The sequence below is a fragment of the Camelus dromedarius genome, chromosome 23 (genome assembly GCF_036321535.1).
Source record: "Camelus dromedarius isolate mCamDro1 chromosome 23, mCamDro1.pat, whole genome shotgun sequence".
Classification (NCBI taxonomy): Eukaryota; Metazoa; Chordata; class Mammalia; order Artiodactyla; family Camelidae; genus Camelus; species Camelus dromedarius.
Genome location: NC_087458.1, coordinates 7,328,863 through 7,342,962, shown reverse-complemented (window position 1 = coordinate 7,342,962; position 14,100 = coordinate 7,328,863). Strand labels below are relative to the sequence as shown.

General features: G+C 39.5%; 1 protein-coding gene across 2 annotated transcripts; it reads left to right on the top strand.

The window, feature by feature from the left end:
• Positions 1 to 500: 500 nt before the first annotated feature.
• Positions 501 to 8,412, top strand: RIT1 (Ras like without CAAX 1). 2 transcript variants are annotated; one of them, XM_031436123.2, is made up of 6 exons: positions 501 to 580; positions 1,138 to 1,282; positions 1,454 to 1,510; positions 3,870 to 3,943; positions 4,169 to 4,360; positions 5,672 to 8,412. In XM_031436123.2, the coding sequence occupies exons 2-6, from the start codon at positions 1,180 to 1,182 to the stop codon at positions 5,900 to 5,902; spliced, it is 657 nt and encodes a 218-aa protein (XP_031291983.1). In that variant the 5' UTR covers positions 501 to 580; positions 1,138 to 1,179; the 3' UTR covers positions 5,903 to 8,412. The 2 variants fall into 2 exon arrangements, with proteins under 2 accessions (XP_031291983.1, XP_031291982.1); XM_031436122.2 differs by having other exon boundaries at positions 506 to 659.
• The last annotated feature ends 5,688 nt before the right edge of the window (positions 8,413 to 14,100 follow it).

Sequence of the window (14,100 nt, the reverse complement as noted above, 5' to 3'; positions counted from 1 at the left end):
TTTCCCAGTTGTAAAGTTCCTTTCAAGTGCCTGTGTATGCTTCCTAAAGTAGAAGTGAATATAGTAATAGTCCTTCATTTATTGCTGTATTTAATTCAGTTTTAATCCACCTGAAAACTCTTAAATTATCGTTTCCTGCTGGAGGTTAGTACATTTGTCTAAAACAAAAAACTAATCTTTATGTATTTCATTTACATACGTTTAAAATGTGTGCAGAACTGTAATTAGTCTGACCAGAACATTGAGAATTTCTGATCTTTGATTACATGTGGCCAAATTTGTCTTTTTGTCTCAAACAGCCGTAAGTTTTTATTTTAGAGGCCCCCTGTGTGGCCATTTTCACATCCTTCCTTGACTTTTCGTGTAAAATAGATGTATTAACGCCTTTACGTGCATTTCCCAGTCTGGTACTCTCCCACAGGGCCCTTTAGAGCGGAACTGGGTTTGAGGACCTGGAGGGGAGATGGCCCTCCCCGGAGGGGGCAGGGCCAGTCGCGGGCGTCACGGGGCGGCCCCGCCCCTCCCGCCGAGACGCGGGCTCCGGTGGCGCCATCTTCCCTGGCTACGGGAGGGGTCACAGGTCAGTGCCACAGCCTCGCCGCGAGTGAGGAGGACGAAGTGGGTGATCAGACCCGGCCGTGGCTTTCACGTCCCAAGGGGTACGAGCAGCGGGGAGTTGGCTGGGGAAGCGGAAGGGTGGGAGGCCTGATGGCGGGGCCGGGGATGCATCTGGGGGAGGGGAGCTGTCTTCGAGGGGAATGGGGAGGGGGCGGAACCGCCGGGTACCGCGGGCGTGAGAGGACCCCTGCGGCCTAAGGGGCCGTGTTCCTTTGGTTCCCAAACCTCAGATTTCTCAGTGGGCTCCTTCCTGCGGTGCCGCTGCCTCAGTCTGAAAAGAAATTCTAAATTTCTTTGTCTCTTTTTATTCTTTCTGGGAAAAGTAATAGTTCGGAAAACCTGTGATATGTCATAGGACTGAGCTGTCCTGGAGAAAAGGTGAGGATGTGGCATTTCTTAGGGACACCAGAAAGGGAGAAGGAAGTAATAGGCCAGAGTATGGGAAGGTAGGGCACTGGCTCTAGGACTGTCGTCACGGTGTCAACATCCTGGATTAAATATCTTCATCTTTCTTTCCAGGTGCTTTTTCCGCGGGCCACCCCAGGGTGCTCCTAGAGGACAATGGATTCAGGAACTCGCCCAGTTGGTAGCTGTAGCAGCCCTGCAGGGCTGTCGCGGGAATACAAACTAGTGATGCTGGGTGCTGGCGGTGTAGGGAAAAGTGGTAGGTGACATTTTTCTTCCGTTTTACAAAACATGAAAATGAAAAGTGCTTACAACGAATGTCCTCCACCCAAACCAAGTGGGAGACTGGCTATCATGAAGTGTTGATAATTACAGTTCTTTCTCTGGGTCATCTTTGTGTGGATCCTAACTTTCATTTCTTCTTTTGAAGCCATGACCATGCAGTTCATCAGCCATCGATTCCCAGAAGATCACGACCCCACCATTGGTAAGTCAGATTATCACTTAGGTTTTCCAAATAAACCCCCTAAAAGTGTCTTGATGACAATTTTTGAAACAATTTTAAACCATTTATATTTTGAGTCTTTTTGATGTCTAATTCAAATTTATTTCAAAGGGTATGGTGGCAGTTGGTAAACAAATGAATTTTTTTTCCTAACTTAATTCTGTATGTACATAACCCATCTTAGTCTGTCCTTTATTGAACACTAATGGGACACTTTCTTTGTTATATTTTTATAGTTGGTGTACTGTATTGCCAGATTAAAGGAAAAGTTTAGAAGCCACTTAACAGAAGCCTTTGCTGTCACTTCTCTAAGGGTCTGACTTGAGACTGTCTCTGTAACTGTGAGTCAGCTGGTTTGAACTTCCACAAAAGGAAGCAGAAAAACAAGTAGAGCCAGCCTGCTGAACTCTTACATCCCAGACATGCAGAGCCTGGACTTGTTCCACCAGACGCCCATCATTTACTTCCGTATACCTCAGGTTCATTACATAGCAAGCTCTTCCTTCAGGTCTCTTATAATCCTTAGTGCTCTATTGTTAGTAGAACACTGTTGGAGAGTAAAAAGTAATTTTGTTTTGGTTTTTTTAATTGCTGTTCTCCATAAACACTAAGAAAGTTACTGTCATTCCTGAGCCATAAGGATGCAGGTTTGACTTTAAGGAATTATCTCTCAGGATAAAAGAAAAATGGTCATGGGGATAGGGGAGGGCACAGGAGGTCTGCTGTATTACTTGTATTTTCAGGATGTGACACGTTGTCATGATCTTGGGTCTCTAAGAAAAATTTCTATTGGGTCAGGCCTCTGCAGCTCTTTTCCACAGAGCCAATGAGTGTTCTGTGTTAATCCAGCTTTGGATGTGGTCATTTTATATAGTAGCTGCTTCTGTGGCTTGGGGAAAATAGAAACAGTTCGTATTTTTTCATGCTATATTAATTCAGAATATTGTTTAGGAATTCACACTATAGTGAGAGTTCTAGGAATAAAATTAATTTAGGAATTCCAGGAATATCTTTTCCTTTCTTTAAAGTAAAACTCATATACTTGTCCTCTGAGTTATTTTTTTCATCAGGTGATTTTCTTTTCCCCAGTCAGCTACTCTCTTGACAATATTATCAGATTGAAGAGCAAATACTTTTATCTCTGGAGTTCCTGTTAGGTACCAAGCATGATGGTAGGCCCTGGGGGTACAGTACTGAGCAGAAAGATATGGTGTCTGCTCACATTGAGCTTACACTTCAGTGCATTTTGTTTCAAACTTTGGCTACTAACTCTGAGAAGAAAAACTTTGTATTGTAACCAGTACACATGTAAGTATATATGTGTGTGTGTATTAGCACATATGTATACATTTGCACATATGTATGTGTAATTAAAATACCATGAACCTGTATTTACCTCACTACATGTGTTGCACTCTCATATTTTCTCGTTGATTTTAGATTTCTGCTTGTTTATTTTAATGCTGGCCCTAACCCCTTAAATTCATCCACAACTCACTAATACTAATGGATCATACATGACCTAGTTTGAGATACATTGATTTAGTAGGCTCTTAATCTTTGAGGAAGAGTTCAAGAAAAAAATGTTTAAAGGAAATACATCAGGCTATAAGCAGCAATTGTTTGAATGATGGAAATACTGAATGGGTTTTTCTCTTTTTTTTTACTTCACTGTGTTTTCCAAGGTTATCATAATATGTATAAAGAAATTTGCTTTCATAAAGGAGAAATTATGACAATATGGATTCTTTAGAAAATAGTAAACTGGTTTTTCTTTTTCCTATAGTATTAAAAATGAGGAGGAACTATATAGCATATGGTTAAGGACATACAGCTTTTGAGTCAAGTAGCCCTTGGTTTTGATTCTGGTTAAACCATTAATACACTGTGTTATATGGAGAATACATTTAATGTTTTAGAGTTTAACTTTATCTGTAAAGTGAAGGTAATAGTACCTACCTCATTGGATTATTGTCTCTATTGAATGAGTTAATATATGTAAATCACTTAGGATAATGCTAATAACTTTAATAAATGATAAAGTTACTTTTCTGGAGTAACATTTTTTAAAGACAATCTCTCAGTTCGTTTTTAGCTTAGAATTGTAGGTGAAGTCTTATAAGCATAAGCTCCGAATAAACTTACATCATAGCTTATGGGGAAAAAAAAACTAGTTGAACACGCATCCTGCATAACTCAATGATTTTAGCAGCTTCCTGAAGACATTAGGGCACTTAAAGAACTTATGTGTAAACTACTTCTCCATAAGATGAATTTCAAAGTAAGATTGCATATTCCTGCACTTAATGGGTTTATAGTACACCTTTCTTCCCTCCTGTAGAAGATGCTTATAAAATCCGGATCCGTATTGATGATGAGCCTGCCAATCTGGACATTTTGGATACAGCTGGACAGGTATTAAATCCCCAAATGCTATGAGTAAAAGCCTTTTCGCTCTAGTAAGGGGGAGGGGAAGACTTACACAGAGAAGATCACTGGTTCATCTCTTTTAATTTTTCATGCACTCTGACTCAGGATAGCAGGTAACCAACGTGTCTCTTCTTTAATCTGAAATAAGTAGCTAATGTGCATATAGTTCTAGGTTGCATCAATACATTAATAATTCTTGTTTCCCTCTAGGCAGAGTTTACAGCCATGCGGGATCAGTATATGAGGGCAGGAGAAGGGTTTATCATCTGTTATTCTATCACTGATCGTCGAAGTTTCCATGAAGTTCGGGAGTTTAAACAGCTTATTTATCGAGTTCGACGCACTGATGATACCCCTGTGGTTCTTGTGGGAAATAAGTCTGACCTAAAGCAGCTAAGACAGGTGAGGATAGAGTGGAAAATGCGATGTATAATCTTATGGGATTAGTCATTCTTGTTTGTCTGTTTATAGACTTCTTTGCCTTAAAATGAAAATTTAAAGTTAGTTTTTCCCATGGTTACCAAAGGGGAAAGGGGTAGTATAAACTAGGATACAGAATATACATTCTACTCCATATAACATAGATAAACAGGACCTACTGTATAGCACACGGAACTATATTCAATATCTTGTAATAACCTATAATGTGAAAGAATCTGAAAAGTAGTAGTTACGTATATAACTGAATCACTTTGCTGTACACCTGAAACATTGTAATCAACTATACTTTAATAAATGAAAACAAGTAAATAAAAAAATAAAATTAGCTTCTCCCTAACCTTGAAAACTCCCTATCTATCGTAATTTGCTGTTTTCTTGGATAAAATCTGGATTTTTAGGAATCATTTTACAGGACAAAATCTACAAGGTAATAATCAGATGACAAATAGAATACACATTAAGTGAAGGATCATAGAATGTTCATTTCCTAAAACCTCAGAAATAAATCTGTTTATGCTGCAAAAGGAGTAACTTAGGATAGACTTTAAGATCTGTTTCCTGATGGTGAAGATTATGAGTCCTGGAAAGAGAATAAGAAGCTTTAGAAGATTTTAGAATAGGCGATACCCTTCAAGTTAGCAGTGATGTTTAAAATTTTTTGCTGTTTGGTGTAGAGTTGAAAGAGTAATGAAACCGGCACATTGATCACTATTAGGGAAAGCAATGAATGGTACAAACTTTTTAGAAGTAGTTTGACAGTAGTTAGGTTCATAGTGCTTCTCAATTAATTCCTGTTTAAAATGCTATTCAGGGATTTACATATAAAATGTTCATTGCCAGGCTATTTAGGGTAGCAAAAAATTAGAAGAAGTCTAAATGTCCAGAAGTAGGAGAAATTATGGTATATGCAATAATTGGATATATTGATTTTGGGTTGCTTATAGTTTTCAGTATTGTAGTTTAAATACGTCTCTTTGCCTTATGACTTACTTTCTTGAAATTAAAAGTATGAAGAAAATTAAGATAGTATATTTGATGTCTATAGCTATTCCCTGTTCCAAAAAATTATCTTTAATATAAACTGGAAATGTAATCACATAATTTGAAGGCAGAAGGAGTCTCCCAGTGTTACAAGTAGCACTGTACTCTGCTTGGACACCTCCAGAGTGTAGCTCTCTCTTCCTGTTAAGAAAGCCCCTTCACTTGTTCGGGCAGTTGTAATTGTTTTCCACGGTTTGCACTGTAAATTTTCTCATGTTTACATTTTTAAAGGTCACCAAGGAAGAAGGATTGGCTTTGGCCCGAGAATTCAGCTGCCCCTTTTTTGAGACATCTGCTGCGTACCGCTACTACATTGATGATGTATTCCACGCCCTTGTGCGGGAGATACGAAGGAAAGAAAAGGAGGCGGTACTGGCCATGGAGAAAAAGTCTAAACCCAAAAACAGTGTCTGGAAGAGGCTAAAATCACCATTCCGGAAGAAGAAAGATTCAGTAACTTGAAGGGAAGCTGTGATGTGTCCATCTGAACTGCAGTGCTTAATCAGAGCAGTCCAGTAACCTGCACTAGTGAGCATGGTGCTTGTTCTTTCTCCTGTTATGACCGTTATTTTAAAAGTAACTGATGATAGGGACATGCCCACTAGGAGTTTTCAATGATGTGGTATTTAAAATATTGTCTCTTAGCTAATTCTGATGTTATTAACCCAGTGGAGCACTGTCTACTTTTAAATTGTTACATTAGAACTTGATCTCAACATTTGGGGTTCTGTTGCTGGTATTAATTAATGGAAATTTTTTATACCCAGGGGAATATGTATACCATGTATGTTTGACTCAGCTCACAAGAGGAATTTTTTGCCATGCACTATTCTGTGTTCTCTTTCAACTTCAATTTCCTGGGACTGTCCCAGGAAAGGACCTCAGTCTTTTCTATTCGTGCTGTGCTTCCTGGAGACAGAACAGAAATCATATAGGGCAGTCAGTTCTAAAGGCATCAGTGCTAAAGTTTAGCAAATAGCTATGGAACTGACTCCTGTTGCAGATTATGGAGTGATGAGATTGGGGAAATCAGGCTGTGTTTTTGCAGGAACTTGGCTAGCAACAGGTAGGATCAAAACAGTATTCTCAGAAGGAGCCTGTCTTTTGTAAGAAGCACACATCTGACCCAAATGCACTAGGACAGATGAGAACAGACAGAAGCATATAAAACGTAATGAAGTTTTCTCCTGTGAGGTTATTTTACTCTTCCTTTCAGGGTTTTGCCTTTCTTTACTTTCCAAGGTAAACTCTTTTGAGAACCATTACTGGATTACTAAACTCGTGTTTAATCTAAATCCTTGGTTGGGACAGCCATTGCCTTATACAGGTTTATTTTTTCCCTAGAGATGCACACACCAATACATTGACATTAATTGCTTCCTAGTGCTTTCCCTTAGCTTCCCTGTGCTCTCTAGAAGAGCCTGGCCTGGCAAAATGTTTTGTAGGCCCTTTGTCATCAGACTGACTGCATTTTCCATACAGAAGAGACATCAGGAGTTAGTAAAACTGTGTACATGCCTCCTTGACGTAGACAATCACCAGACTCAGAGTTCTGAGAAAGCCTGCGGCATTTCTGTTTAATAAGCCAGTCTTCAAGCTTTAAAATTCCCATATGTTGAGTTTCTCATTGAAGATATTTACAAGGACCTTGCTAAGTTCACCTCAGGGTTGCCTGAGCCTTGACAAAGCTTAGCGTAAGAGAATATCACTTTGGTAACTATGCATAGTTAAGAAACTTTCGTCCTGGGAAGAATCAGCTTTAAATATTGGTGGTGAGTTCTTTCTTTTAGAATCAGGGTTATTTTGAGACCTGAACTTGTTACGTGTGGAGATTAAGGGCAGAAGTGCTAAGAGTAATATAGCATATGCTGAACATTAAATGTCACTGAAGCAGTGTTTGTGATCACTTTAAACTCTAAGAACATGACTTTTTGTAGCACTTCTTAAAAAGTGCACAGCTCAACTTACTGTTTTCCATTTTTTTTACAGATAGAAGGACAGGGTTGTTGTGTTTTCCTTCCAATCAATGGTATATTGGTATTCTGGGCTTAAAAGTGATGGTTATAACTTTTTTAGCTGAGTAGTGGTCCCTTTTGAAACTCTGGGAAATGTTTTTTCTAACAAGTAAATCATGTTTTATGGTACTCAACCCATCCAAAAGTGAAAGATGCAGAATTTGAATCTATGTAGGACAAAAATCTTACAGGAACCATAGCCCTTTGGAGAAGCATGAAGTTAGAAAAGAAATACAGTGCAATTCTATTTTAACAGTATTTCACCACATTTAAGCCAGCTTGGAGCCTATTAGGTTTAATGCCTTAGCTTCTCATTACTAATGACCTGAGGAATTGTTATTAGCATCAAGCAAGAAGTTGACAGCTCAGTAATTATTCAGGATAGTCAAGGCAGCAGAGAACATTGCCAGAAAGAAAGATGTGTAAGACAGGGGGGAATTTGTATTATATATAAGAAAAATAACAAATTAATGTCTTTAAGACTATCACTGTCATATATTTGATCATTGGATTAATTGGCCCAAAAATTAGTATTGAGAATTCTATTCATGGTGCTAAATAGTTTGAGGGGTATAATATGTGTAAGTCATAGCTCTATTTTTAGTGATCATATAGTGTACATAATTTATAAGCTCTAAATAGTCAGCTTTATCTAATTTGAGGGCATTAAAATCAATTACTGCCTGGAACTTTGAAGAGAGAAAAATTCAGGGACAAGTTGAAAAGCACTGGAACTGTTCATGTCCATACCAGATTGGTAAATTACAAAATTTAGAAGCTGGTGTCTAGGATTAACAGTTAAGAATTCAAAAGGGGATACATGTTTTAACTTCGTGACATATTAGCAAGAATTGGCCTACTGTGATGTTTGGGGAGGAGGGCAAGAGAAAAATTTTTTCACTTATGCACTTGTATATGAAGACAGTTTGTATGACACAATACAAAACTTTTAAACAATTTACTGGGCTTCTCCTTTACTTAACCTATGTGTGGGTAGAAATGTTTGGAATCATTGCACAAGGGTCATTTTAAGAAAAAATTTAATACCATGTGATTTTATATTCTGGAAAATACTGATTCAGAAAATTTTGAGCGCCCACCCTATACAGAACACCTATGTCAGGTGCTCGGGAGCATGCCACGGAATGCTCCTTCATTTGAAGACATTACCTCAGTGCTTGCCCAGGTCAAGGGGTGGGGAGGGAGGCGGAGGTGCTGTGGTCCAACTGCTGAAGAGTCTCCCTGTGGCAGTCAGTGGGGTCCCAACTCCAGGCACTGCCTGGCTCTGGTTCCTGACCCCAAGCACTACCCACTATCCCAGAGCCAGCAGACACCAGTAGACCAGTGACACTTGGTGTTTGGTCAGGCCATTGGGAGGGCTTGAAGTCCAGAGTGAACTGCTGCCTGAGGGACCCTGCTGAGACCCTAGCATCTCAGGAGAGAGGCAGACCAACAAGGCAAAATTTTAAAAAGAGATTACCTATCAGGTGGGCAGACAGGAAAAACATATATTGAAAATGGCGGCACAGTTGCCACCTGATCAAGGATTAATTAAAGTTGTTTCAGGTATGTATACTAAATGTGAGAGAATGAGGAATCACTCTTTTAACGTGCAGGTCATTGCTTTTATCTCCACTACTCAAATGGGCATCAGTGTTGGTACAGAGGACTTAGCTTGGACATAAAAGGAATGTACTTTTGTGTCCTCATTATTTAACATTTATTGAGTAGGTCAGTAGCTGTCAGTGTGGTCCACTGTTGAAACAGGGGTAATGGAGGAGGAGCATTCCATGTTCTACTGTAACCTGTTAGGATGGGCAATGGAATTACAGTCAGAGTATTTATGGACAGTTATGTGCACTAAGCCCTGTTTGCTTTAAGCGCTGTGAGGGATTTGAAGGGATATAAAATATCCCTGTTCTGGAGCTTTGATAAAATTTGCATATCCAAAACAACTAGAGGTTAATCTTAAAGTAGTAGATTACATGCTTCAAACTGCAAATGTTACAGGAATTCAGAAAAGGAAGGAATTAGCATGGCCGGGGCAGATCAGTGGAACTGCCTCTGAGAGTGAATGGGTAAGGAGGCAAACTGAGGAGAGATTGAATTCAATCTGAATGGAATAATAAAGAGGTAATAGCAGAGATGTAATTTCTGAAATTCCTCATTCCTAATATTTATTGCTTATCTTTTTTCTGAAAAAAAAATCCTTATACAATTTTAGTAAGCTCTTGACAAATAATTAGTAACGCTGCACTTCTTCCAAATTCAATCTAGAGAAGGGTAAGACAGAGAAATTTGAAGTCATTTTTTGGGAGTCCCTGTTGCCTTTGTTAACTTTGATGAGCACTTGGCTCTAACAGATGGTTTAAATACTGAAAATGTTGGAGATGCAGTAATCCCAGATTTGCTCAGCTTCAGGTTAAAATTTACTTTCAAATGTTTCTTCTCATAATCTCATCAGCTCAACTGTAACTGAAACTCAGGTGGTAAAACCATACAGGGAAGTAGTTGGAAATCTCGATCTCTGACTTAAAAAATTATTAACCCTATCCTCAAAGTATCTCTAAATGCTCTCACTGCACAAATTAATTTTTGTCTTTGATTTCTCTGCACCAAGAATTGCTGTCAAATAATTAGGTATAGCATGAATTAGAATAAATTAAGAAAATGGCAACTATATTTGTACTTTACTCAGAAGTTTCGACAAGCTTTTTTCAGTGAAAGGGGACATGAATCTGTTGCTGTTCTTCCTTGCTTTATTAAACTGTTTGAGCGGTGTGCTGTTCACCTTTCTGGCTAGACTGCACCCATACCTATGGAGAAAGCTAGAGCTGCCTTAACGCTTGTCTGCAGAAAGCACAGCCTCTGGTGATGAGTTGAGTTGAATTGATTGGCATCACTATTTAGAAGTGAAGGATCTAGTATGTCCTGGAGGAACCAGGATGAATTTTAGTTTTTAGGAAAATGTGGTCAGATAGCATAAGTGAGTCAACCCATCTGCAGAGGCTCGCAGACACATTTCACTGTCCTGTTGGTCTGGCCTGGGTGTGGCCAGCTTCCTTAGGGTAGAATGAGTTAGTTAACCTAACTAAGGAGTCCTAGCATGGTTTCTGCTGGGGAGCGGCGGGAGTGTTTACAATTGATTGGGAAGATAAGGCATTCAGTAGGCAACATAAAAACTGAGATAGTACATTGACTAGTTAAAAGAATACATTGCAAGATTCTAGGATTAAATTGGTAAATGGAATTAGACCACAAAGATTTTTCCAAAGGACGGGAAATGTGACTTGAAACAACAGAAAAGTCAAGAATCTCATCTGTAGTACAACTTCAATGCACGATTTGAGGCTGGGAAAGTCAAGACTATACCGTGTTGTACGTGGAATGTGTATCATGAAGCAAGCTTGGGGATAAACGGTAAGAGCTGGGATACAGCAAGAGACCAACAGGGCAGGCCTAATTGGATGGAAAGCCGTGGAGGCCAGTCTGAAGTGTGTATAATTTCCAATATCTAGTTATTCTGGATCAGAAATAGCTGGAGAGCTGTTTTGTTTTTTTTTCTCATTTTCTCACCTTAACCTCTGGAGATTTTTGACTTGATAGATCTCTGCTAGGACCCAGGAATCTATATTAAAACAAAAACCTCTCCAGGTGATTCTGATTGTAGCCACACAGCCGTTCCTGGGATTAGGAATCGCTGGCCTGGAGGATGTCCAAGTGTCTTGGGAGATGATTGGAGGGCCGTACAAAGTAGTGATAGGTTGTAGTTAACAGGTGTGGAAAATTGTGGCTCTCTGTAGAATGGTGTGGGGATGGGGAGCAGCTGGGAGTAAGCAATAAGAGGGAACTATTGTATAGTTCATAAGTAGGGAAACAAGGGCTTTGGCTGCAGGGACAAGAAGAAAAATAAACTCATACCTTGTTATGAAGGAAACCAATGGAGAGCACAAAGGACTGTTGGTCTTAATGTTTTGAAATCCCCAATCAACTTTTAAACGTAAGTTGGCCTCGTGACAAAATTACTGAAATATTTTAGCTTTGTCTAATAGTCCTTGCTTTAGAAAAAAAAAAGCTTTGATGAGCAGCTTTTGGTTCAGTGTATACATTCCTCAGCACACATGATTATATCATTAAGTCACCCAATTTTTTGAACAAAAGCTGCTGGGGTGGGGACATGTCTCATTTCCTGCCCTTCCCAGAGCTGGTTATTGCTAGAATTTATTACAGTTTGCTGTGAGCCAGGAGAAAGTCTTTAGCTCCAGAAATATCTCCCACCAGATGCTTTCCTTAGTTTCCTTGCAGAGAAGTGTGTAGGTGAGGGAGTGGAAGCAGAGAAACTTACGGTTTATATGCAGGTCAGTCCAAATTTGTGCTCAAATACAGTGTAATCCAACAAATGTCTACTGGCCTGGAATGCATGCATGCACATCAGTTTAGTCAGAAACAACTTGCACAGTCCCACCCAAAACATTGTGACCACTCTTATTTTTGTATCCTTAGACTCCTCAAGCCAGTATGTGGGTCTGGTTGCAGCTAATATACATCCACCACCACCAAAAAAACAGTAACAAACAAAACAACTCTAGACCAAAAGTTCTTTTGAAACTTCAACTCAGAGCAAATAGGAAGAAGAGGCAAAGGCTTTTGTGTTTGCTTTAGGTCTGCTCCCTAGACAATACTTTGCTGCCTGCCTGTGTGCCTTTATTCAACAAACCTTTATTGAGTGCCTGCTGCAAACCAAGAATTTATCTAGGGTGTTGGGAATTCAACAGTGAATGAAAAGAAGCGCATAGCTCTTGGAGTCTCAGTTCTGTTCTTTGGGCACCTATAATCCTTAAGTGCAAGATCTCACATGAAATTTGATCAAATCAACTGGTAGAAGAGTAAAAACGGGTAAGGGACAAGTGGGAATTTCAATTCCCTGGTAAACAATAATGTTTAAATGTTAGTTTGGAAAAATGCCCGAGAAGAGGCTGATTAGGCGTGAGTGAGTGTAAATTAGGAAAATGTGCGGTTTCATGCAGTAGCAGGTGGCCCTCTAAAACATCGTTGAAGACACTGGCATCAAGAGCATGGGCACATGGTGATTTACATGAGTTCCTGTAGCCTGCACTTGTTTGCTTCTTTCCTTGAAGTCTCCGCCTGTAGTGATGGTAGGAAAATAGAGCTTCTGGAGTCAGAATGCCACAGGGTGAATCCAGAGTGCTTTGCTTATGAGCGGTGTAACTTAGAACAAGTTGTTTAAACTCCCTGGACTTTGGTTTTCTCATCTGTTAAATGACAATAGTAATAGCATGTATCCAACAGGGTCTTTGGAAGGATTAAGTGAGTTTTAAACGTATAAAGTGCTTAAAAAGAAAATGAGTCCCTCTTTAAGGCCTTTGTCAGAGCTTTTCAACTAAATTGAGGGGTTTTTTTAATTAAAAAAATTTTTTTTGATGGGGAGTGATTAGGGTTTGTTTATTTATTTATTTATTTATTTATTTATTTATTTATTTATTTATTTATTTATTTATCTTTAATGGAGGTACTGGAGATTGAAGCCAGGACCTTGTGCATGCTAGGCATGCGCTCAACCACTGAGCTATATCCTCCCATCTAGATTGAGGTTTAATATAATTTTTGAAGTGAATTACCACCTCCCCAGACTTGCACACAAGAGCAGCTAATGAGTTATCAGGCTCTTACGCAGCTTTTTCTGTTAGCACATCTATTCCTAGGCCTGCTGAGCTTTGAGGTCTCCTTCAGGAGTTTGCTCCTGAACACCAAGCAGAGTTTTGAGCATTTCTTAGAGGTGCTCAGAGGTGTATTTGACCTGGTACAGTATTAGGCAATTAGGATATTCTTCAGTTTACTATCTTGTAAGACTTATGCTGAATAAGAATAGATGTTCTCAGCTTTCTGAAAAATTGTGCCCTATGGCTAAACTTATGTTGTTCTTGAATTATTTAAAAAAGGACTCCAAGCACTAGGTTGCTTGTCTTTTCACAGGGGATGGGTGAGGTCAGTGGATGAGGCACTTGGTAGGTTGGCAACTCTTCTCAGAGAGTTTGTAGTAAGATCACAGGAGACGATACCTTGGAGTGAGAGGTACTGTAGAAAACTATGTGATGTTCTTTATTTGTTGCCTACTCAATGCCTCCTTCCAAAGGAAATGACATTTTATTCAAGAATCCACCCACTTCCCATAGTCAGTTCCAGGGCAGTCCTAAATGGCCTAAAGATAATCCCATCCTCCTTGCCTGTGACTGGTTCAGAAATGACCATGTGGCACATTTTGGACCAGCAAGATTAGAGGAAAGAATAGCTAGCCGCTTCTGGGAAAAATTTACCTTATTTTTCTGGGAGAGGCCCTGAAGTGATCGCATCTTTCCCTCTGGAAGTGCTTCTGTTAACATCATAAAAGCCTTAGGATGAAGCTAGCATATCAGAGTGACCCACAGAAAGAACATGGCCTCCTCATAGTATTAGTGACCTTTTGCCAAGTCAACTCTGGAGCCAAACCTGCCTTTGGACTTCCAGTTAAGTGAACTGATCCATTTTCCTAATGTTTAAGCCAAGTTGAATTTGGTTTCCTGTTAGTTGTGGCCCAAAGCATCTTGAGTGCCAAGATACACTTACTATCAGTGTTATTATATTATC